Source organism: Takifugu rubripes, chromosome 20 (genome assembly GCF_901000725.2).
Source record: "Takifugu rubripes chromosome 20, fTakRub1.2, whole genome shotgun sequence".
NCBI classification, from domain to species: domain Eukaryota; kingdom Metazoa; phylum Chordata; class Actinopteri; order Tetraodontiformes; family Tetraodontidae; genus Takifugu; species Takifugu rubripes.
The window spans coordinates 9,820,002-9,836,133 of record NC_042304.1 but is presented as its reverse complement, the minus strand read 5'-3'; the positions used below and the strand labels follow the sequence as shown (position 1 = coordinate 9,836,133).

General features: G+C 44.4%; 2 protein-coding genes across 9 annotated transcripts; one reads left to right on the top strand and one right to left on the bottom strand.

The window, feature by feature from the left end:
• Window positions 1-41: 41 nt before the first annotated feature.
• Window positions 42-4,887, bottom strand: tab3 (TGF-beta activated kinase 1 (MAP3K7) binding protein 3). Of its 5 annotated transcripts, none has more exons than XM_029828225.1 (8): window positions 4,686-4,887; window positions 4,390-4,461; window positions 3,886-4,073; window positions 2,484-3,699; window positions 2,211-2,371; window positions 1,963-2,056; window positions 938-1,021; window positions 42-863 (listed from the first exon to the last, which is right to left on the bottom strand). In XM_029828225.1, the coding sequence occupies exons 3-8, from the start codon at window positions 3,985-3,987 to the stop codon at window positions 718-720; spliced, it is 1,803 nt and encodes a 600-aa protein (XP_029684085.1). In that variant the 5' UTR covers window positions 3,988-4,073; window positions 4,390-4,461; window positions 4,686-4,887; the 3' UTR covers window positions 42-717. The 5 variants fall into 5 exon arrangements, with proteins under 5 accessions (XP_029684085.1, XP_011613248.1, XP_029684087.1 ...); XM_011614946.2 differs by having other exon boundaries at window positions 3,886-4,055; XM_029828227.1 differs by lacking the exon at window positions 4,390-4,461.
• A 1,967-nt stretch (window positions 4,888-6,854) lies between these two features.
• nexn (nexilin (F actin binding protein)) lies at window positions 6,855-14,974 on the top strand. Of its 4 annotated transcripts, XM_029827580.1 has the most exons (15): window positions 6,857-7,073; window positions 8,526-8,842; window positions 8,918-9,115; window positions 9,684-9,768; window positions 9,849-9,997; window positions 11,141-11,341; window positions 11,429-11,602; window positions 11,712-11,903; window positions 12,175-12,366; window positions 12,680-12,724; window positions 12,886-13,080; window positions 13,159-13,380; window positions 13,462-13,650; window positions 13,792-14,155; window positions 14,284-14,974. In XM_029827580.1, exons 2-15 carry the CDS (start codon window positions 8,570-8,572, stop codon window positions 14,295-14,297), a joined length of 2,493 nt encoding a protein of 830 aa, XP_029683440.1. In that variant the 5' UTR covers window positions 6,857-7,073; window positions 8,526-8,569; the 3' UTR covers window positions 14,298-14,974.
• The last annotated feature ends 1,158 nt before the right edge of the window (window positions 14,975-16,132 follow it).

The window sequence follows — 16,132 nt, the reverse complement described above, 5'->3', positions numbered from 1 at the left end:
ACCAGAGTGCAGATTTGTCATTTGAGTGCACTCAAGTTCCATAGATTCTGCTCCTTTATTTAAGTACAGCGAGTTGAGTCTTTTTGCACAGGAAATCAACATCTGGACTCATGATACAGCGAGGCATTATGTGCATAAAAGTACCAGGAACATACTCATATGCAAATGTCCATAGCATTCTTTCAGTGAAATAAGCTCCAATACAGAGCCAAATACAGTGTAGAGCCTACATTTCGCATTAGTCACAGCATGTATACATCTATATATATTTATATATATAGATATATACATATGCATATATGTCATTGCCTTCATTATTTCACTGTTAAAGGTTTAGTTATAGGTCCTGGTTGAAAATGGAAGGGACTCTTTAGAGTTCACGGGGTGTAATTTGTGTAAACAGAGCAGTCACTGCATGGAATGTTGCTAAACTGTAGCTCTCCTTAGTGCCTCGGTTGCTTTGATCGCCCTGGCCAAACTAATGCCTGAGAGTCACTCCCCGTTTAATATAAAGTCTCCATTTGACGTCCAAAAAAAAAGATCCAAACTGGGGTCAAAGTGCACAGCAGTAGTAGACAGGAGCAGGACGAGTGGGCGGAGAAGGATAACGGCTCTTCCTCAGCAGGAAGGAGTGGTTTATACTGTATACTGCTTGATGAGAGATGACCTCTATAGACACATTCTGTAGATCCTGGAGGTTGGGGCCAGCAGGGGTGCTCAGGAGCAGCGTGGCATCTCACACTGTTCGCAGCGGTTGAGTGCAGGATGATTGAGGAAGGTGCAGATTTCACAGTTCCACTGGGCCCCTTCGAAGTCTTCATCCGTCTGGGGTGCGGGCGCCGGCTCGGAGCTCTTTACCTCTTCTAACCAAAGCAGAGAGGCGTTATTGATGTGGCCCATCCTCAACCTGCCACCTGTCTTCCACTTCAACACTCACCTCTCTTCCCAGGTTTGGGTGGCACCACTGGACCGGGCTGAATATTGGCATAAAAATTGCTTATTGCTTTTGGGTCAAACTTCCCTGTTGCAGAAAGAAGAAAATTCACACACACACACACACACATGTTTGTTCACAACTCAGTAAATATTTTCAGCATGGATTGTAAAATGTCACTGATAATCCAGAATTATGCCACAAAATTTTGACCTGTATTGCTTTGATCCATAAGGTCATCTTTAAATCCCTGCAGCAACAAGTGTATGAAAAACAACCATCAAATATTAAAAGCCTGGAAATATTAATCTTACCGGCAGGTAACACAACCAACCAATGCACCAGTTAAGATATTAGAACTATAAATCACAAGGCTGATTTGCAGACGTCTTCCGTCTCTAAACAACAGAAAGGAATTTTCATGTGTACAGACTCAATGTTTCTTTTCATTTCCAGCTTCTTAACGTAGCACATGCATGACTGATGAAGTTACCCCTAGAATCCACATATTTATCATTAACTTTCCTTTTGTTGCTCCAAGTTCACTGACACAGAAGGCAAAGTGAACAGAGACGGTTTGGAGGACTAATGAGGAAACCTGGAATTCAAAGGCCTGGAAAAGTGCGACCCTGTTTCTAGAATTGCTGTAGTTTCCCAAGTGTAGCACATTTTTGTACACGTGAAATCAACAGTTTTCAAACTGAAACTAACAAATTTGTTCCAGAACAAAGAGACTGAGAACAAAGAGAACAGGCAACATTGATATCAATTCTCATGAAGAACAGTTTCAGCAGGAAGTATGAGCCCGATGAAGGTCACAACGGTCCACCGTGGGATTGACAAAGACCAGAAAGTTGTTTGGAACCAGAATCTGTTCACAGTTCCATGAGGTTTCATCCATCACATGAATGTGCAGCCACTCCATCTGCTTCTGGACTTGGCATTTTCAAGATCAATGCTTTCAAATCAACCCCACCTCAAAAGGTTGGTGGGCTGGAATGCTCAGTTGTGTGTGTGAGCAGGTGTACCTCTGGACTGTAGCAGATCCGTCTCCTTCAAGGTACAGTCGATATCGATCTGCAGCCGTCTGTTCACGCTGCGCAGCCGGGTCATCTCTTCAGGCTACAGCCAGCGTGAACACACAAGACGCTTAGATTAAACACAAAGCAGGCAGCCAGCAAAGCCGCAGCGCTCTCTCGTCTTCCCAATAAAGGTAGTTTAGGGGCACAATATGGAAAGAGTAGAACTGTAAATGTCCTCAGCTCCTGCTCCTTACCGTGGGTATAAGACTGGTGGAATTGACGCGGCGAAAGCGTCTTTGAAGTGCGTCGTATTCCATATTATTCACGTCGGCCTTCAAATTGTCCAATTTCTGCTTCTCCATCCGCAGCTCCTTCATCAAGCGTTCCATCCTGGCCCGCTGGTGGAGCAGGAGAGCTGGGGGGGGGGGCAGAGAAAACACTCAGTAATAACTGTAGTGCGAGCATGGCCCCACCCCAGGTTTTTACGTACGAGCAGTTATAAATCCACATAACTTCGTAAACCTCACCTTGTGTGTAAGCGTAGTCGTCCGAGCCTGAACTGGAGCGCCGCGGAAGTTGCTGAAGCTGACTGGCAATGTTGCCCGGCATGGCGGAGATGGGGAGGATGGGTGCCGGGGCCGAACTGTGGGCCCCTTGGTCGATGTTGAGAAGGGATTCTGCTCCTGCCACGGGAGGTGAACCGGGCGGTTTGAAGGTGTGGGCGGACTGGCCCGGCTGAGGAGAGGAGGCGGGGCGGGGCCTCGCAGAACCAGGACGTGATAAATATATACCGGGGTGAAAGGGCGCCCCACCTGGGCCACTCATAGCAATGGCCCTGGAAGGGGAGCTGGGCGAGGGGCTGTTGGCCATGTAAAGTGTGCCTTGTGGGTGGGGGGTGTGCACAGGTGAACTACTGCGAGGTCGTGAACCATCCAGGGTAATCTCTATGTGGTTCTTCATAGAACCTTTGGGGTGGTAGGCTCTATAAACTGTTGGTTGTTGCAGAGTCTGTTGCTGGTGATGGTAGGGCATGCTGGGAAGGGTCGGGGAGCTTATAGGGAGGAAAACATACGGCTGGTGCTGGGGTTGAGGCTGGGGTTGCGGTGGTTGTACTTGATGTTGCGGGGAACTGTAAGGTGATCCGTATGTGGGGGTACTATAGGGGGACTGCTGATGCTGATATACTGGTGCTCCTGATGATGACCACGGCGCAGGCTGCGGGCTCTGAGAGGGCGAGGGTCGAATATATAGAGCGGTGTTGGTGTTGTTGCCATAGTGCCCTGGAGGGATCTGCAGAGCCTGTGGGACATTGGGTATACTTTGGGAAAGTGTCACAGTTATTGGGTTCATGGTATAACGAGGGATAGGGGAGTATGTGGGAGACATGCCCTGCATTGAGGGTGGAGGCGTCGGGGTGCTAGCCGACCGGTTTTGATCGTTCATGAAGAATGGATTGTAGCCAGGGGAGGGGGCCATGGTAGCAGGGGCTGACAGGGGCTCGGGGTAACTGGGTCGCTGGGGTTCAATATGGCTGTCGCTTGTGCTGTGCACTAGGGAGCGCCCTACTCCCGCTGCTCCCCCTTTTGCCTTTTCTGCTTCAGAACCCGTGTAGCCCAAGCTAATATGCAGCATGTGGTTTCGGCTCAGTCGTCCCTCTTCTGGACTGGGATGAAACTCGCCATAGAGGTATCTGTTACTCTCCTGAGCCAGCAGGTGGCAGCAGAGATCCAGGTTATTGTTGTTCTGAAGGCAGAAGAGACAGAATGGCCTCAGTTGTGCAGGACTGGGTGTTGGATTTGCATTTCTTACCGGGGATTGTGGCTCATGCAGGACAACAACAGACACAAATTGATTCCAAATATGCAAAACATTTTACGAAAAATGTTAATGACACTGGTGCACGAAGGGAGCGTGTGAGCTTGCGTGCACCTGCAGAAGGTACTGTGACACCACTCCCTCCGGAATCTCTGGAAAACGTTGCTTGAGGTCCTGCAGGACGTGGTAGTCGAGCTGAGAGCCTCCATGCGCCATCCTCAGCTAACGCAGAGTCAACGAGCCCAAAGCCGTAAACGCCTCAACAACCTATCTCGTCTCATTCCCTGAAGATGGAGAGATGTCTGAGAAACGGAGATGCAAAGCTCAAACGCCACAGAAATGACCGCAGGATTCCCATCAGCCCTCTGGCCTGCGAACTCACACACGCCCCGTGTGTCAGCAGGACTTACAAACTACCAAACAGACTTTACCAGTGTCGGAAAAGTCAATGTGATCTTTGTACAACAATTCAGTGCAGGCGACAGAAAGGGGAAACACTACACAAACATACATGCAACAGGCTAACGCTAGAATTAGGACTTTCTATTAGCACGCAGAGGTGTGCGTCAGTCTGTTGTTGTTTGTTTAGCCACTCTGTTGCACCAAGCAACGACATACCGCTGCTATCTAGCGCGCTAGTATCGGCATCGGCTAGCCTCCATGCATCGCTCTATCAACCGCACCGGTGCGCTGAAAGGGATACAAAAGAAAACATTACTAGCGTTTCTCGTTATTATAGTTCAACAAAATCAACCAATTCATGAGCTGCCCCCCCCCCCCCGGCTACATCTGCTAATGCTAAACCCAGTCTTACTGCTGGTGGCTGGTCAACTGTCACCAATCTGGGTGTTGATGGATTAGCAAGCTAGCTCTGCTAAAGTAAGCGCTCGGCACCGCCGCTGAATTCCACTTACCATATGTTGAGAGACTCCTTCACGTCTCAGACTAAAGCTGAGTCCTGGCGTGACCCGTGAGGTTTCTGAAATGGTGCGCCGAAGGCTAACCCGTTCCTGTTTCGGCCAAAATAACTTGTAGTTTCACATTCCAGCGACGGGCCCTTGCCGTTGAATTGCATACGAGAAAAGTGTCTATCGCGATATTGTCGGAAATTCTCGGAGCAGGAAGTTGATCGGCCGGATCGATACTCGGGAGTGCGCATGTCTGCAACCGCGTCCCCTCGCTGCCTCGATCTTTTTGAAGTCTCTGCTCATTAAATCACAAATTTATGATACATTTGGACATTTTGGTAATATTATTATGTTAAACAATTAGCCAAGCAAAGGCACAACATCTGCGCACAGGAGAGTTGTTAGTTAGCCAGTTACTTAGTACTAATATTTGTATGATTGTTTTAAATCAAGTGGTTTTCAGAAAAAAACAATCATTTTTAGGATCCAGGCAAGGTTTTTTATATTTCGGAAGAATCACACGCCCCCTAGATAATGAAAGAAAAGCGATCAGTGAATGTCATGTTTGGCGGAGTCATCTGATCTGTTTACTTTGCGTGGAAAGGATTTGTTCTTGAGCTGAAATATCATCCTTATGAAACATGACAGCGATGAATATATCGTCTACCATACATACAGTTATGAGGATGGTTATCTGTAAAAACTTTCTACACGCACTTCCATGTGATTCCACTAGAGAGCAGCAAAGGCTGGGAACATTTAAAAAACAAACACACCAAAAAGCAGTACATTTTGGATGCAATAATCAGATGATAGTCAACCATTTCTTCCTCATTTTTGCAAAAGCTGTTTTACTGGCGTGCAATTGTTATGCATCTTGTGACTTGTGCATCTTGTGACTTGTGCAGTGGTGACAAACAACAGCAATCACTGCTCAATGCCTGATTAAGGGCCATAAAAGAGACTGTAAAACCTTCTGTGTCCCATAAAGGAAAACACACACGAACCATTCTTTATTGCCATTTGTTTGTTAATTTCATGCGAATATGAAAGCCACAGAGGAGGAATTTTAACATTTATTTACATTTGCTCATCAAATTCTGATGGTGCAAAATAAGGAGTTGCGGGATCTGTCTCATGTACTGTGTCTGTAATAATGGGGCAGCTGGTACCAGTGTGCCCATCCACCAGCACCCAGTAGGGGGTGTGGGATGTACTATAAAAACTATTCACAGGGGTGTCAGGACTGAGCTGCAGCAGCTGAAGCCTAGCACCAGTCTGACTCAGGTTAGCTGTCCTTGTTGCCTTGATTAGTTGCCACAACTGTGGTGCTATTTAAAGCAATCTCCTTGTTGTTTCCGATGCCCCGCAGGAGTCAGAACACAGGCAGAAGGATCCCCCTCTTGCTCTCAGACCCCCACTCACAATGCTATTTTTGTTCTTTAGGAAGTGGTCAATCTGTGGAAAGGCCACACAGAACAATAACTACTTTTTCACATATTGTACAGTAGGTCACTTTAATTTGATTTAATCGGTGTCCATTCCTTTTGTCTTTGGGTCCGACACAGTATAAATGCTTCATGGGTTCTATTTACGTCAGAGAATAACTTCAGTTTAAAGAACAACACAGCCATAATGTGACCAACTGATTATATATTGGACACTGTCTTGGATGTGTGGCATATAGAAGGGTTCATTTTCTGGCTTCACAACAGATACAGAGCAGTTATGAAAGAGTCGAAGGAAAAAGAACCCGTCATTCCTCTTGATAAGGACTGTTAGCTCTCCCAGTGCAATTTTAGAATTTGAGATCACTAATTAGACCCGACCAGAGGAGTGTTTGTGTTATCAGACAGTCTAGATAATGATTGCCTGGTTGACAAATGTGCAACAAACCAATCCCAGCAAATAGAAAAGAGGAAACTGGGACTTTTAAAGCACAAATTTGAATATTGCAATCTATTATTATCATTATCATTATCATTATCATTATCATTATTATTATTATTATTATTATTATTATTATTATTATTATTATTATTATTATTATTATTAGGCCCACCTTTACTGAACCACAAAGAACGCCGCTCTGTGATTGGTCCAGCCCTTATTATTTATGCAGCTGTGACCGGAACCATCAGGATGCTGTGGGGACGCATGTGTGCGCGCGCGCCCGCGAGGCGACAGCTGAACCTGCGGCAGGCGCGTGCGGAATGCGGTATCCGGTGGAAAGTAACGGTACTTTTATGGAAACTGCGACCAGCAGCCAGTCGACTTTGTTCAGGGTGGACACGCTGAAGTTCGCCTGAGCTGCGCTTCTTTTTCTAATTCATTCACAACCAAAAGGATTTTTTGAGAAGAATCATTTTAAAAGAAGAGGAAGACCGGAAAAAGGTAAACCACCATATAAGTGTGATTCTGTCTGTTATCATGAAGCAATAACAAATCAATTTTTAACTATAATTTAGGTTTTAAAAGGCGAAATATAAATTGAACAAATAGATGTGGCAACTCTTATTTAAGATGTAAAATCCAAAGGGTTTCCTAAAAATGTTCTTAATTTTCTCAAGGAAACAGTGGATCTGACGTTTTCAAATTGGACTTGAAAGACAATTAACATCAAATATACACATTAATGTACAATACTTATTCTTAGAAATAAAACTTATTAATACTGCAAATGAAATTTATTATCAATCATTACCTGTTAAACCTTATGGGTACTGTAGAATATTTGATGGAACAGTATGTGTCACAGCAGTGAAGCTGAGGCCTTCTGAGGCCTGAACACACTTCTGAAATGTATTATTGGATGGTGTTTGACACACAGATAGCCTAAATCTGAACAGTGAAGTTAAACTGCTGCATCATTAACATCCCTATTAACTTCACACCTCAGTATTAAAGGCGTGTGAGGGCAGTTTCTGTGCTGGAGGCCGAATGTCCAAACACCCTCTCACCCAGTTGTCTACAGCCCTGGGTCTGGCCATTTTGCTAAGGGTCTGTGGGCCGACATGTGGGTGCCAACTTGAGCTTTGTCCAACTGCATATCGCTCAGCAGAAATAGATGTGATCACATGTCCAGGGCCCACAAGTGGGCTATAAATAGAGTCCTACAAACTACCAATGCCCCCTTTCTCAGTTCAATTTCTTGTATCTATACCTTCATCATTTCGTGCCGCAGTACTAAACAATTAAACTAGTTGAATTACAGACATTAAGACTTAAGTGCTGTGAGCCATTTGAAAGTTACTGGGTTTGAAAGTTGAGGAAAGCGGCAGTTATACCTTCATTCATTACCTTAGAGGGATATGTGAAGTTCTCAATGCACTTTTGGTGTTCCTGCAAATGTAGAAATAAAACAAAATAAAACGCAGCCTCGTTGGTGCAGTATTATGACAACTGTGTCAAGGCAGGAAAATTCTACACTCAAAACCTGTTGCTGTTTAGAGTTTACATGTTCTGATCACGCCAGATCGGTACTCCAGCCCAAAAACATGCACGTTATGTTGACCAGAAAACAGTTTCTGGGTGTGACTAAACAGTAGACTTCAGCACCTCCACCTGGCCCTGATAAAGAAGAATAGCTCCTCAACTCCATCCAAGCATCTGCAGAGTGAGGCAGTCAGACCTCGCCGAGGCTTTTTTGAATGTGATCAACACAATCGAGCGATTATGAAACCAGGAACATGGTCATCGGCAGTTGAGATGCTGCCAAGGACTCTGAACCTCATAGTTTATAGACTTGTGTACAGCCGCCGGAGTGATTTGGAGAAGAATTCTCCAAAAGTCTTTGTACTTGCATATTTGTGTATATTTAGCATTTGGTTCCATGTTGCTTTCCAGTCAGAGTTCCAGCCTGTTTGTCAACTTGTCATTGTGGTACCAACATGACGGAGGTGGCGCAGGTCGTGGCTGTAGACATGGAGGATGTCTCGACTGAAGATGTGCAGAAATCCTGCGAGGTGGAAAATGAAGACACTGACAGCGCACACGAGGACAGCACGTCTAAGGAGAAGCCCTGTGGCCCGAGCGAGGAAGCAAAGGCCGACAGGAGGACACGAAGAACCCGCGTAAGGAATAAAGAAAATGAGGAGGAAGCTGTCAACGGCGTCGCACAAGATGAAGACCAGAATGCTTCAGAACTGATGCTTAAAAAAGAGGTGAGTGAGGCGCCACATGCAAAATAGTTCATTCTGTCATAAGTTAGTAAGTTTATAGGATCTTCTCTGTGGCAGAAACTGCTCCGATCCCAAAAGCCGGTGGCCAGGAGCTACGTGCCGAAGGCGACCAAAGAGAAAGGAGCCGCAAAGAGCAAGTTTGAGGCCATGCAGAAGGCCAGAGAGGAGCGGAGCAGGCAGAGGAACAAAGGCGAGCAGCAGAAGAGGAAGGATCAATACGTCAAGGAGAGAGAGTGGAATCGCAGAAAGCAGCAGGTCAAAGAGAGAAAATCTGACCAACCTCCAGCTAAAATGTGCATGGCATGATGGGGCATGATGGAGTTTGAGTGAGAATTCACTGTCTTTCACACACCATCTTATTACAGTCACGTGAATTCCGTGCATTGTTTTATTTCATTTTATGTTTGGTTTGATGTGAGAATTTGTTTCCAGCAGGACATGAGGCCAGTCAAGAGTTAACTGTTGGTCATCATATGTGAAAATCAAATTAACACCAATGATTAAACTATCAGACAGCTTTTCGCCATGATCCAATCTAATAAAGTAAATGTAGTAATTATGTTTTTTGAGTGGATTGTCCATGATAAGGATGCCAGAACCAGCTTCCTGTGTGCAGGCGGGCCAGAGCTGGCCAAGTTCCATCACCAACGGTCCTCTGCCTTCCCCCTGTCCAATCACAGGTCCATCCACAGGTCACATGACCTGGCTATTAGCAGGGATTATACCCTTGTTCCTCTTGCAACCAGCATGGCTCCTGAGTGTCAAAGGAGATGATCTCAGCTAAACCATAGTCTCACTACTGCTCTCTATCCGATCCCTGCAGATAAAAGAACTGCTTGCTTCCAGTGATGAGGAGGAAGAGGTGAAGCCAGCAAAGGTGGAGAAGTCCTACGTCCCTAAAATCACAGGTATGACACGGGATGACATGTAAATACTTGTAAATGCTTGGTGATTTGAAGGTTTATGCTGCTCTCTGTGGAATCTGCAGGCAGTGTCAAAGGGAAGTTTGCTGAAATGGAGAAACAGAGACAAGAGGAAGAGAGGAAGAGGACAGAAGGAGAGAGGAAGAAGAGGGAGGCTCAGGACAAAATTGAAAAGGCAAAAATAAAGAAGGAACTGGCTCAGAAAGCAGCTGAGGTAAGTAAACACCGTCCGAGTCCAGATAAGAACATGCGACTGTGATGATTCAGGTAATCCTCAGCTGCCACTCAGACGAGTTATTTTAAGTGGCCATTTCAAATCCAAACAGGTGGCAGATGCTGGATACAGCATGGCTGCAACCACCGGGAGCATTGTTGACATGACCAATGAGTGACCTGCCAGCTAAAATGGGTCACTTTGATTCCATTTTACTGTGTGAGACTTGGAGGCTAAAGCTCTGGAAATCAGATGTCAGCAATGGCTGTATAAGAAACTCGCTGGGGTTTGGAGGCCTTTTATACCTTCAGACAGTTATGGTTCCAGGAGGCAGAAGAAGGGCAACTAAAGGCAATTGCTGCTATTTTTATTAGCTTCTATTCTAGTAGCTTCAGCTTGACCCGACGTGTAGCATGTAGTTAAATACTACTGATAGTCACTGATTTAAAAGTGGTCGACTCTCTGTAAGCTGTCTGCTTAAATTAAGTTTTGTGTGTTTTAGCTGAGCTATGCTAACAGAAATGAAGCCAGACAAAAGGAATCCGGGAGAACTTGCAGGAGGGCTCTAGAAACAACTGGACAGCACACGTCCATGCTGCCAGGTTCAGACAGAATAAGACTGGAATCTGTTTCCCACACCTTCCAGCAGCTAATTTAGCTCCAGACCTCCTTACTGGCGACTGAATTAGACTCTGCTATCTCAGACCAACACTCACACGCTGACCCACAGCAAATGGTGACATTAGGCCAGTAGGGCCGCCGTCTGTCTAAATGTGTCAGTCCGCACACACTTCAGTGAGTGTACGCTTCTCCTTCTCCCCTTACAGTTAACACTGGTCACCCATTTCATGCATTCTAGTGAGGGTGCAAGGTGACCCAGTTCTTGTTGTAATAGGACAAGTGAAATGATGCCCACTGGTCAGTAGTAATGACATACGTATTCATTTAAAGGCAAGATGGCAGGATTGAAAGCCTCAAACAAGAAGAAAATACTTGACCTTTATTACTAATCTGCTCATTAGAGTCCGGCTGGGATGCTGATATCAGATAAGCTGTTTAAAATACAACTCATGTCTTCATTACAGTTACATTTAGTGAGTTGTACATTTAGTGAGAGTTGATGAAGGTTTCACTCCCTTCCAGGATGGAGATGACACAATCCTGGTAAGGGTGGTTCCAGCAAAGTCATCACGACCTCCAGGCAGAATCCAGATGAACTTTGAAGACATGGAGAAAAATAGGGAGGAGGGGTTGAAGAAGAAAGCCGAAGAGGAGAAGATGAGACAGTATGAGGAAAACAAGCGCTCCTTCAGGGATGTCAAACGACGCTCCGTTGTGGAGCAGGTACGATTTTAAAGCTTTGTTTAAATATTCCTACAAATACTTAATTGTGTTTAAGCCAGATGGACTCTAATGCACTTTTGGACCCAGGAAGAAGAGGAGAAACCTTCAGAGAAGATGCTGGTGACTCCAGGAAAACTGAAGATGTCCTTTGAAGAGATTGAGAAAGAAAGGCAGGAGCAGAAGAAAAAGAAAGCGGAGGAGGAGGCCAAACGTCGCCTGCTGAAGGAAAAGAAAGCTTTTGAGGAGGCCAAGCAGGGGATGGTAATCTAAAACTTCTAATAACTTTATAAAAACTTAGAAAACAAATAAATGTTTCACATCTTCAGTATCAGACTTTTACTCACTGTCATTTCTTTCTTCCGGTATTTAGGGAGAAGAGGAGGAGGAGGAGGAGGAGCCAGGCCAGGAGGAAAAGGAAGACTACCGACCTGGAAAACTCAGGCTGAGCTTTGAGGAACTGGAGAGACAAAGGGTGGAAGAAGAACGCAAAAAAGCAGAGGATGAAGCCAAAAAGCGAATGGTGGAGGAGAGAAGAGCCTTTGCTGAAGCCCGGAAGAGCATGGTGAATATTCCTTCAGGAAAAATAAAGTTTCTCAGACTTTTTTCTGCAGTCTAACTGAGGTATAAAAGTGTGTCAATGTACGCTACACTCACATCAATATTTTAATTTAATTCTCCTTCGAGAAGTAACAGGGCTATTAAATACCAAACCAGTGTACTTTTCACCCGAACTTGCTGACAGCTGATGTCATCCTGCAAGGTTCCTTGTGAAAAGAGGCGGCATTTCTGTGTTTCACCACAGCTGAGCACGCTCACCCTCCTGTCTCCCTCAGCTTATAGACGAGGACGACGAGGCACTGATGGCCTTGCTCAACCTGGAGGGCAGTAAACCGGGCAAGATATGCGCCAGTTTTGAAGATCTGGAGCGACACAGGCGGGAGGAGGAGCAACGGAAGGCCGAGGAGGAGGCCAGGAAGAGACTGGAGGAGGAGAAGAGGCTCTTTGCAGAGGCCCGCAAAAACATGGTAAGATTACATGTGCAATCGGAGATCATTTAGTAGTGAGTGAACTAAAAGGTCAACCTTAAAATTTATCGTCAAAAACATCACAACCAGTTTCCAGTCGTGTTTACTCTATTATATACAAATTGATTACAAATATCGTGACTAAACCAACACCAGTCTGCAAACTAACACCTATTTTGGCATTTTACTCTGACGCCATCTAAATGTCACCTATAATTGGGGTCTAGTTGAACAAAGGATTCGGTGTTATTGTTGTACATGATTCTATTGGACTCAGATGGTACATTTGAATTGTCCAAATTATTTTTTAAAGAGCGCTGGACTGGATCAGGAAAATTCTGCATATGGAGATGAAACAGTAAGATTTTTTAAAATCCAAATACGCATAGCAAAGATGTAAAAATGCACAAAAAAAACATAATTCTTTGTCTAGAATGTTGGGTAAGTATGTCATTTAAATACTGTTTAAGACCTCAAGCAGATGTAGTGAATCTGTTTTTGTTTACTTTGTGCTTAAAGGCAGCGGATGAGGAAGAAGGGATGGAGAAGAGCGACTCTCAGGAAGCATTACACCCTAAAAAACTGGAAATCAACTTCGAAGAGCTCCTGAAACAGAAGGAGGAAGCCGAGAGGAGACGCAAGGGAGAGGAGCGCAAAAAGAAACTGGAACAGGAGAAGCAGGAGTTCGAGCAGCTCAGACAAGAGATGGGTGAGGTCAGTCCTGAAAAGGCCAAGATGCTTCAGGATGTGCTGAGAAGATCAATAATGTGCAATTGGGCTTTTCTTTCGCAGGATGAAGTGAATGAAAGCTCAGACGTTGTCAGCAAAGAGTACGAAGAACTGACAAAGCTGAAGAGAACCGGGTCAATCCAGGCCAAGAACCTGAAGACTAAATTTGAGAAGATCAAGCAGCTGACGGAGGAGGAAATTCAGAAGAAGATTGAGATGGAGAGAGCACGAAGGAAGGCCATCGACGATGAAATCAAAGAGAGGGAATCTGAGAGATTCCAGGAGGTGAGAGCACAAGCAAATTAATAATTCAGTGAGGCTGAAAACAAATCTTTTGCTTCATGCTCCACACCTTTTTACTTCTAGGAGAACGAGGAAGGGGAAACAACTCCAGCAAGGGCCGAGGAGTCCCCGTTCAAGCAGAAGGTGGACATGCGAGCTCGATTCGAACAAATGGCCAAAGCCAGAGAAGATGAGGAGAGGAGGAGGATAGAGGAGCAGAAGCTCATGAGGATGCAGTTTGAGCAGCAAGAGATTGATGCCGCCCTCCAGAAAGTAAATCTCCCATTTCCACCACCATATAAAGATACAGAGCTCTTCGCCTGTGATGCTTGGGCTCAGGTCAGTGTGACCACAGCAGCACCGTGTCATTCCTGATTCCCTGTTCTTTCTTTTTCTGGTCATCTGACACCACAGAAGTCAGAAGACGACGTGGACGATGATGGAAGCATCATCAATGGCTCCACGGCCTACGAAAATGAGGAAGAGCACGCCAGGTCGGGGGCGCCGTGGTTCAAAAAGCCCCTCAAAAATCAGTCGGTGGTGGACTCCGAACCGGTGCGGTTCACTGTCAAGATAACAGGGGAGCCCAAACCAGAGGTGACCTGGTGGTTTGAAGGTGAGATGCTGCAGGACTGTGAGGACTATCAGTACATCGAGAGGGGGGAGACGTACTGCCTGTACCTGCCAGAGACCTTCCCAGAGGATGAGGGCGAGTACATGTGCAAGGCCGTGAACAGCAGGGGCACGGCAGCCAGCACCTGCATCCTCACCATAGAAAGTAAGAGCACCCTGGTGTGACCTCACGCCTGCATGAAGCACCTCCTGCACGAAGCGGATCGCATGCTCCTCTTCCTCATGAGCATGATGGGCAGAGGCAGATAACTCTTTTCCTTTTGTATTTTGCAGCGTACGACTACTGACGCCCTTCCACGTTTCGGAAACTTTCCCTGTTGTCTCTCGCTCCTTCTGTAAACCTTCATCCCTCGTGGTCAAACAGCAGTATGATTTTCATTCCTGACGGAGGGATGAACGACACAAACACACACACACACACACACACACACATGCACACGCACACACAAACGAAACATTGTTTACGTATGGCTCAAATGTAAAGCTGCACTCCCTGTTAAGGTAGCATCACACCTGTGCCAAAACGGATGCAATTTTTTTTTTTAAAGCTCCGACGCCCTCATGATATTTGTGATAGCAGCCGGTTATAATTATCATGACATCATGTTGTAAATATTGCAATTATGCTGACACAGAATAGACCCCAGGCAATGTAAAGACTGTCAATGTATGCTAATGGAGATGGAGTGGAGGGTCTGTTGACAACATGATAAATTGTTGGAAAAATGCTAATTATATTGGAATATTGATTTAGATGTTCTTCAACCTGCAGTATTAATGAAACTTTGTGTTTTTTTCATGTACTGACCCTCCTTTGCTGAGTTGAATGTATTACTATTGCTAAAGAGTGACATTACAGACACTTGCTTTATGGTTTGATATAAAAAAAAAACACTGATTAGCCTGAATATTTGTCATATATTACCAATGAAAATGTTTTAATAAAAAGAACAAATGTAATGATTGTGGTGGGTCTAATATTAAATGTTTTATAATAGGTGGGTAAATGGATGTGCACATAGATCATGAGGTAAATCACAATATCTTGTATTCACAATATCTTAAACTCATGAACCTCTTTATACGTGTGTTTTTTGGGGGGTTTTGCCATCAGTCGTGGTACGCAACAGCTCCGAAACTCTTGTGCTGTTGCACATCTTTTCTTAATGGAAACCTTCCCTCCACTTTCTGATGGTTTTCTTCCTTCCTGACTCAAGCTCCATCCTGGGATTTTTATGTTCTTTCTCAAAATATTTATTAAATCTATGTCACATTGATCACAATGGCGAATAGAGAAAGTCCTGCTTTTCCACAGCAGCGTGTAATGGGTTGTTTCTCTCTAAAGACATCTGTAATACTGATTTTATATGTCAGATACTAAATGTAATTTAAATTGAAGTGAAACAAAGTAAACAGCTCAATACTATTAAAGCGGCTTTGCCCAGCATCACTAAAACAATGCCACCAACATAACTCAGCCCTGTTGCTCCTTTCAACCGTAAAAGGAGTTTTAAAGCATAGAATAAGCAAACACATTTACTAAATTATATTATACTACCAAGACTGATTAAATGTGTATTTTATATAAAGTATTATGCTTCAGTATGCTAGACAATCCTTGTTAAAATATATATATATATATATAAAAAGACATCATTAACTTGGGATTAAATCGGGTCTCAGGAAAGTTGGCGTATCAGTTCAGTATATTTTACAGTCAATTTGGCTTAATCACGTTTTCCAGTGACGTAAAGGTCGTAATTCGATTTAAGAAAACCTTCATGTATAATGCGCTTCACTGGTCATTTCTAGTCATGCCTTTTATGTACATCGTGTATGAACATCTATGCGATAAAGTGTTGTTTCAAAACCATTAGTTTTAACCAAACGTTAAATAAACTTATATTTAAAAATGTCATACACTAAAAATCTACTTCAGCAGTACCGATCATAGCCACTAGGAAGGACTGTAGAGTTAAAATGAAAAATAAAAGCGTTACTTTCCAAAAAGGGTGGTTCAATTATTACTCCCGAGTAAAATAACATGTTTTAGTTAAAATAAATTATTATAACATTGTTGTATTATATGTAACGAGTAACTGTTACCCGTGAAATCAACACA

Excerpts from the sequence above, each read along its gene's own strand:
- tab3 (XM_029828225.1), bottom strand. The coding sequence starts at position 3,987 with ATGGCGCATGGAGGCTCTCAGCTCGACTACCACGTCCTGCAGGACCTC. Across the intron at positions 2,372-2,483 it reads CGACTACGCTTACACACAAG|CTCTCCTGCTCCACCAGCGG; the intron begins GTGAGGTTTACG and ends CCCCCCCCCCAG. Across the intron at positions 864-937 it reads ACCCAAACCTGGGAAGAGAG|AAGAGGTAAAGAGCTCCGAG; the intron begins GTGAGTGTTGAA and ends TGCTTTGGTTAG.
- nexn (XM_029827579.1), top strand. The coding sequence starts at position 8,570 with ATGACGGAGGTGGCGCAGGTCGTGGCTGTAGACATGGAGGATGTCTCG. Across the intron at positions 9,998-11,140 it reads TGGCTCAGAAAGCAGCTGAG|GATGGAGATGACACAATCCT; the intron begins GTAAGTAAACAC and ends ACTCCCTTCCAG. Across the intron at positions 11,603-11,711 it reads AGGAGGCCAAGCAGGGGATG|GGAGAAGAGGAGGAGGAGGA; the intron begins GTAATCTAAAAC and ends TCCGGTATTTAG.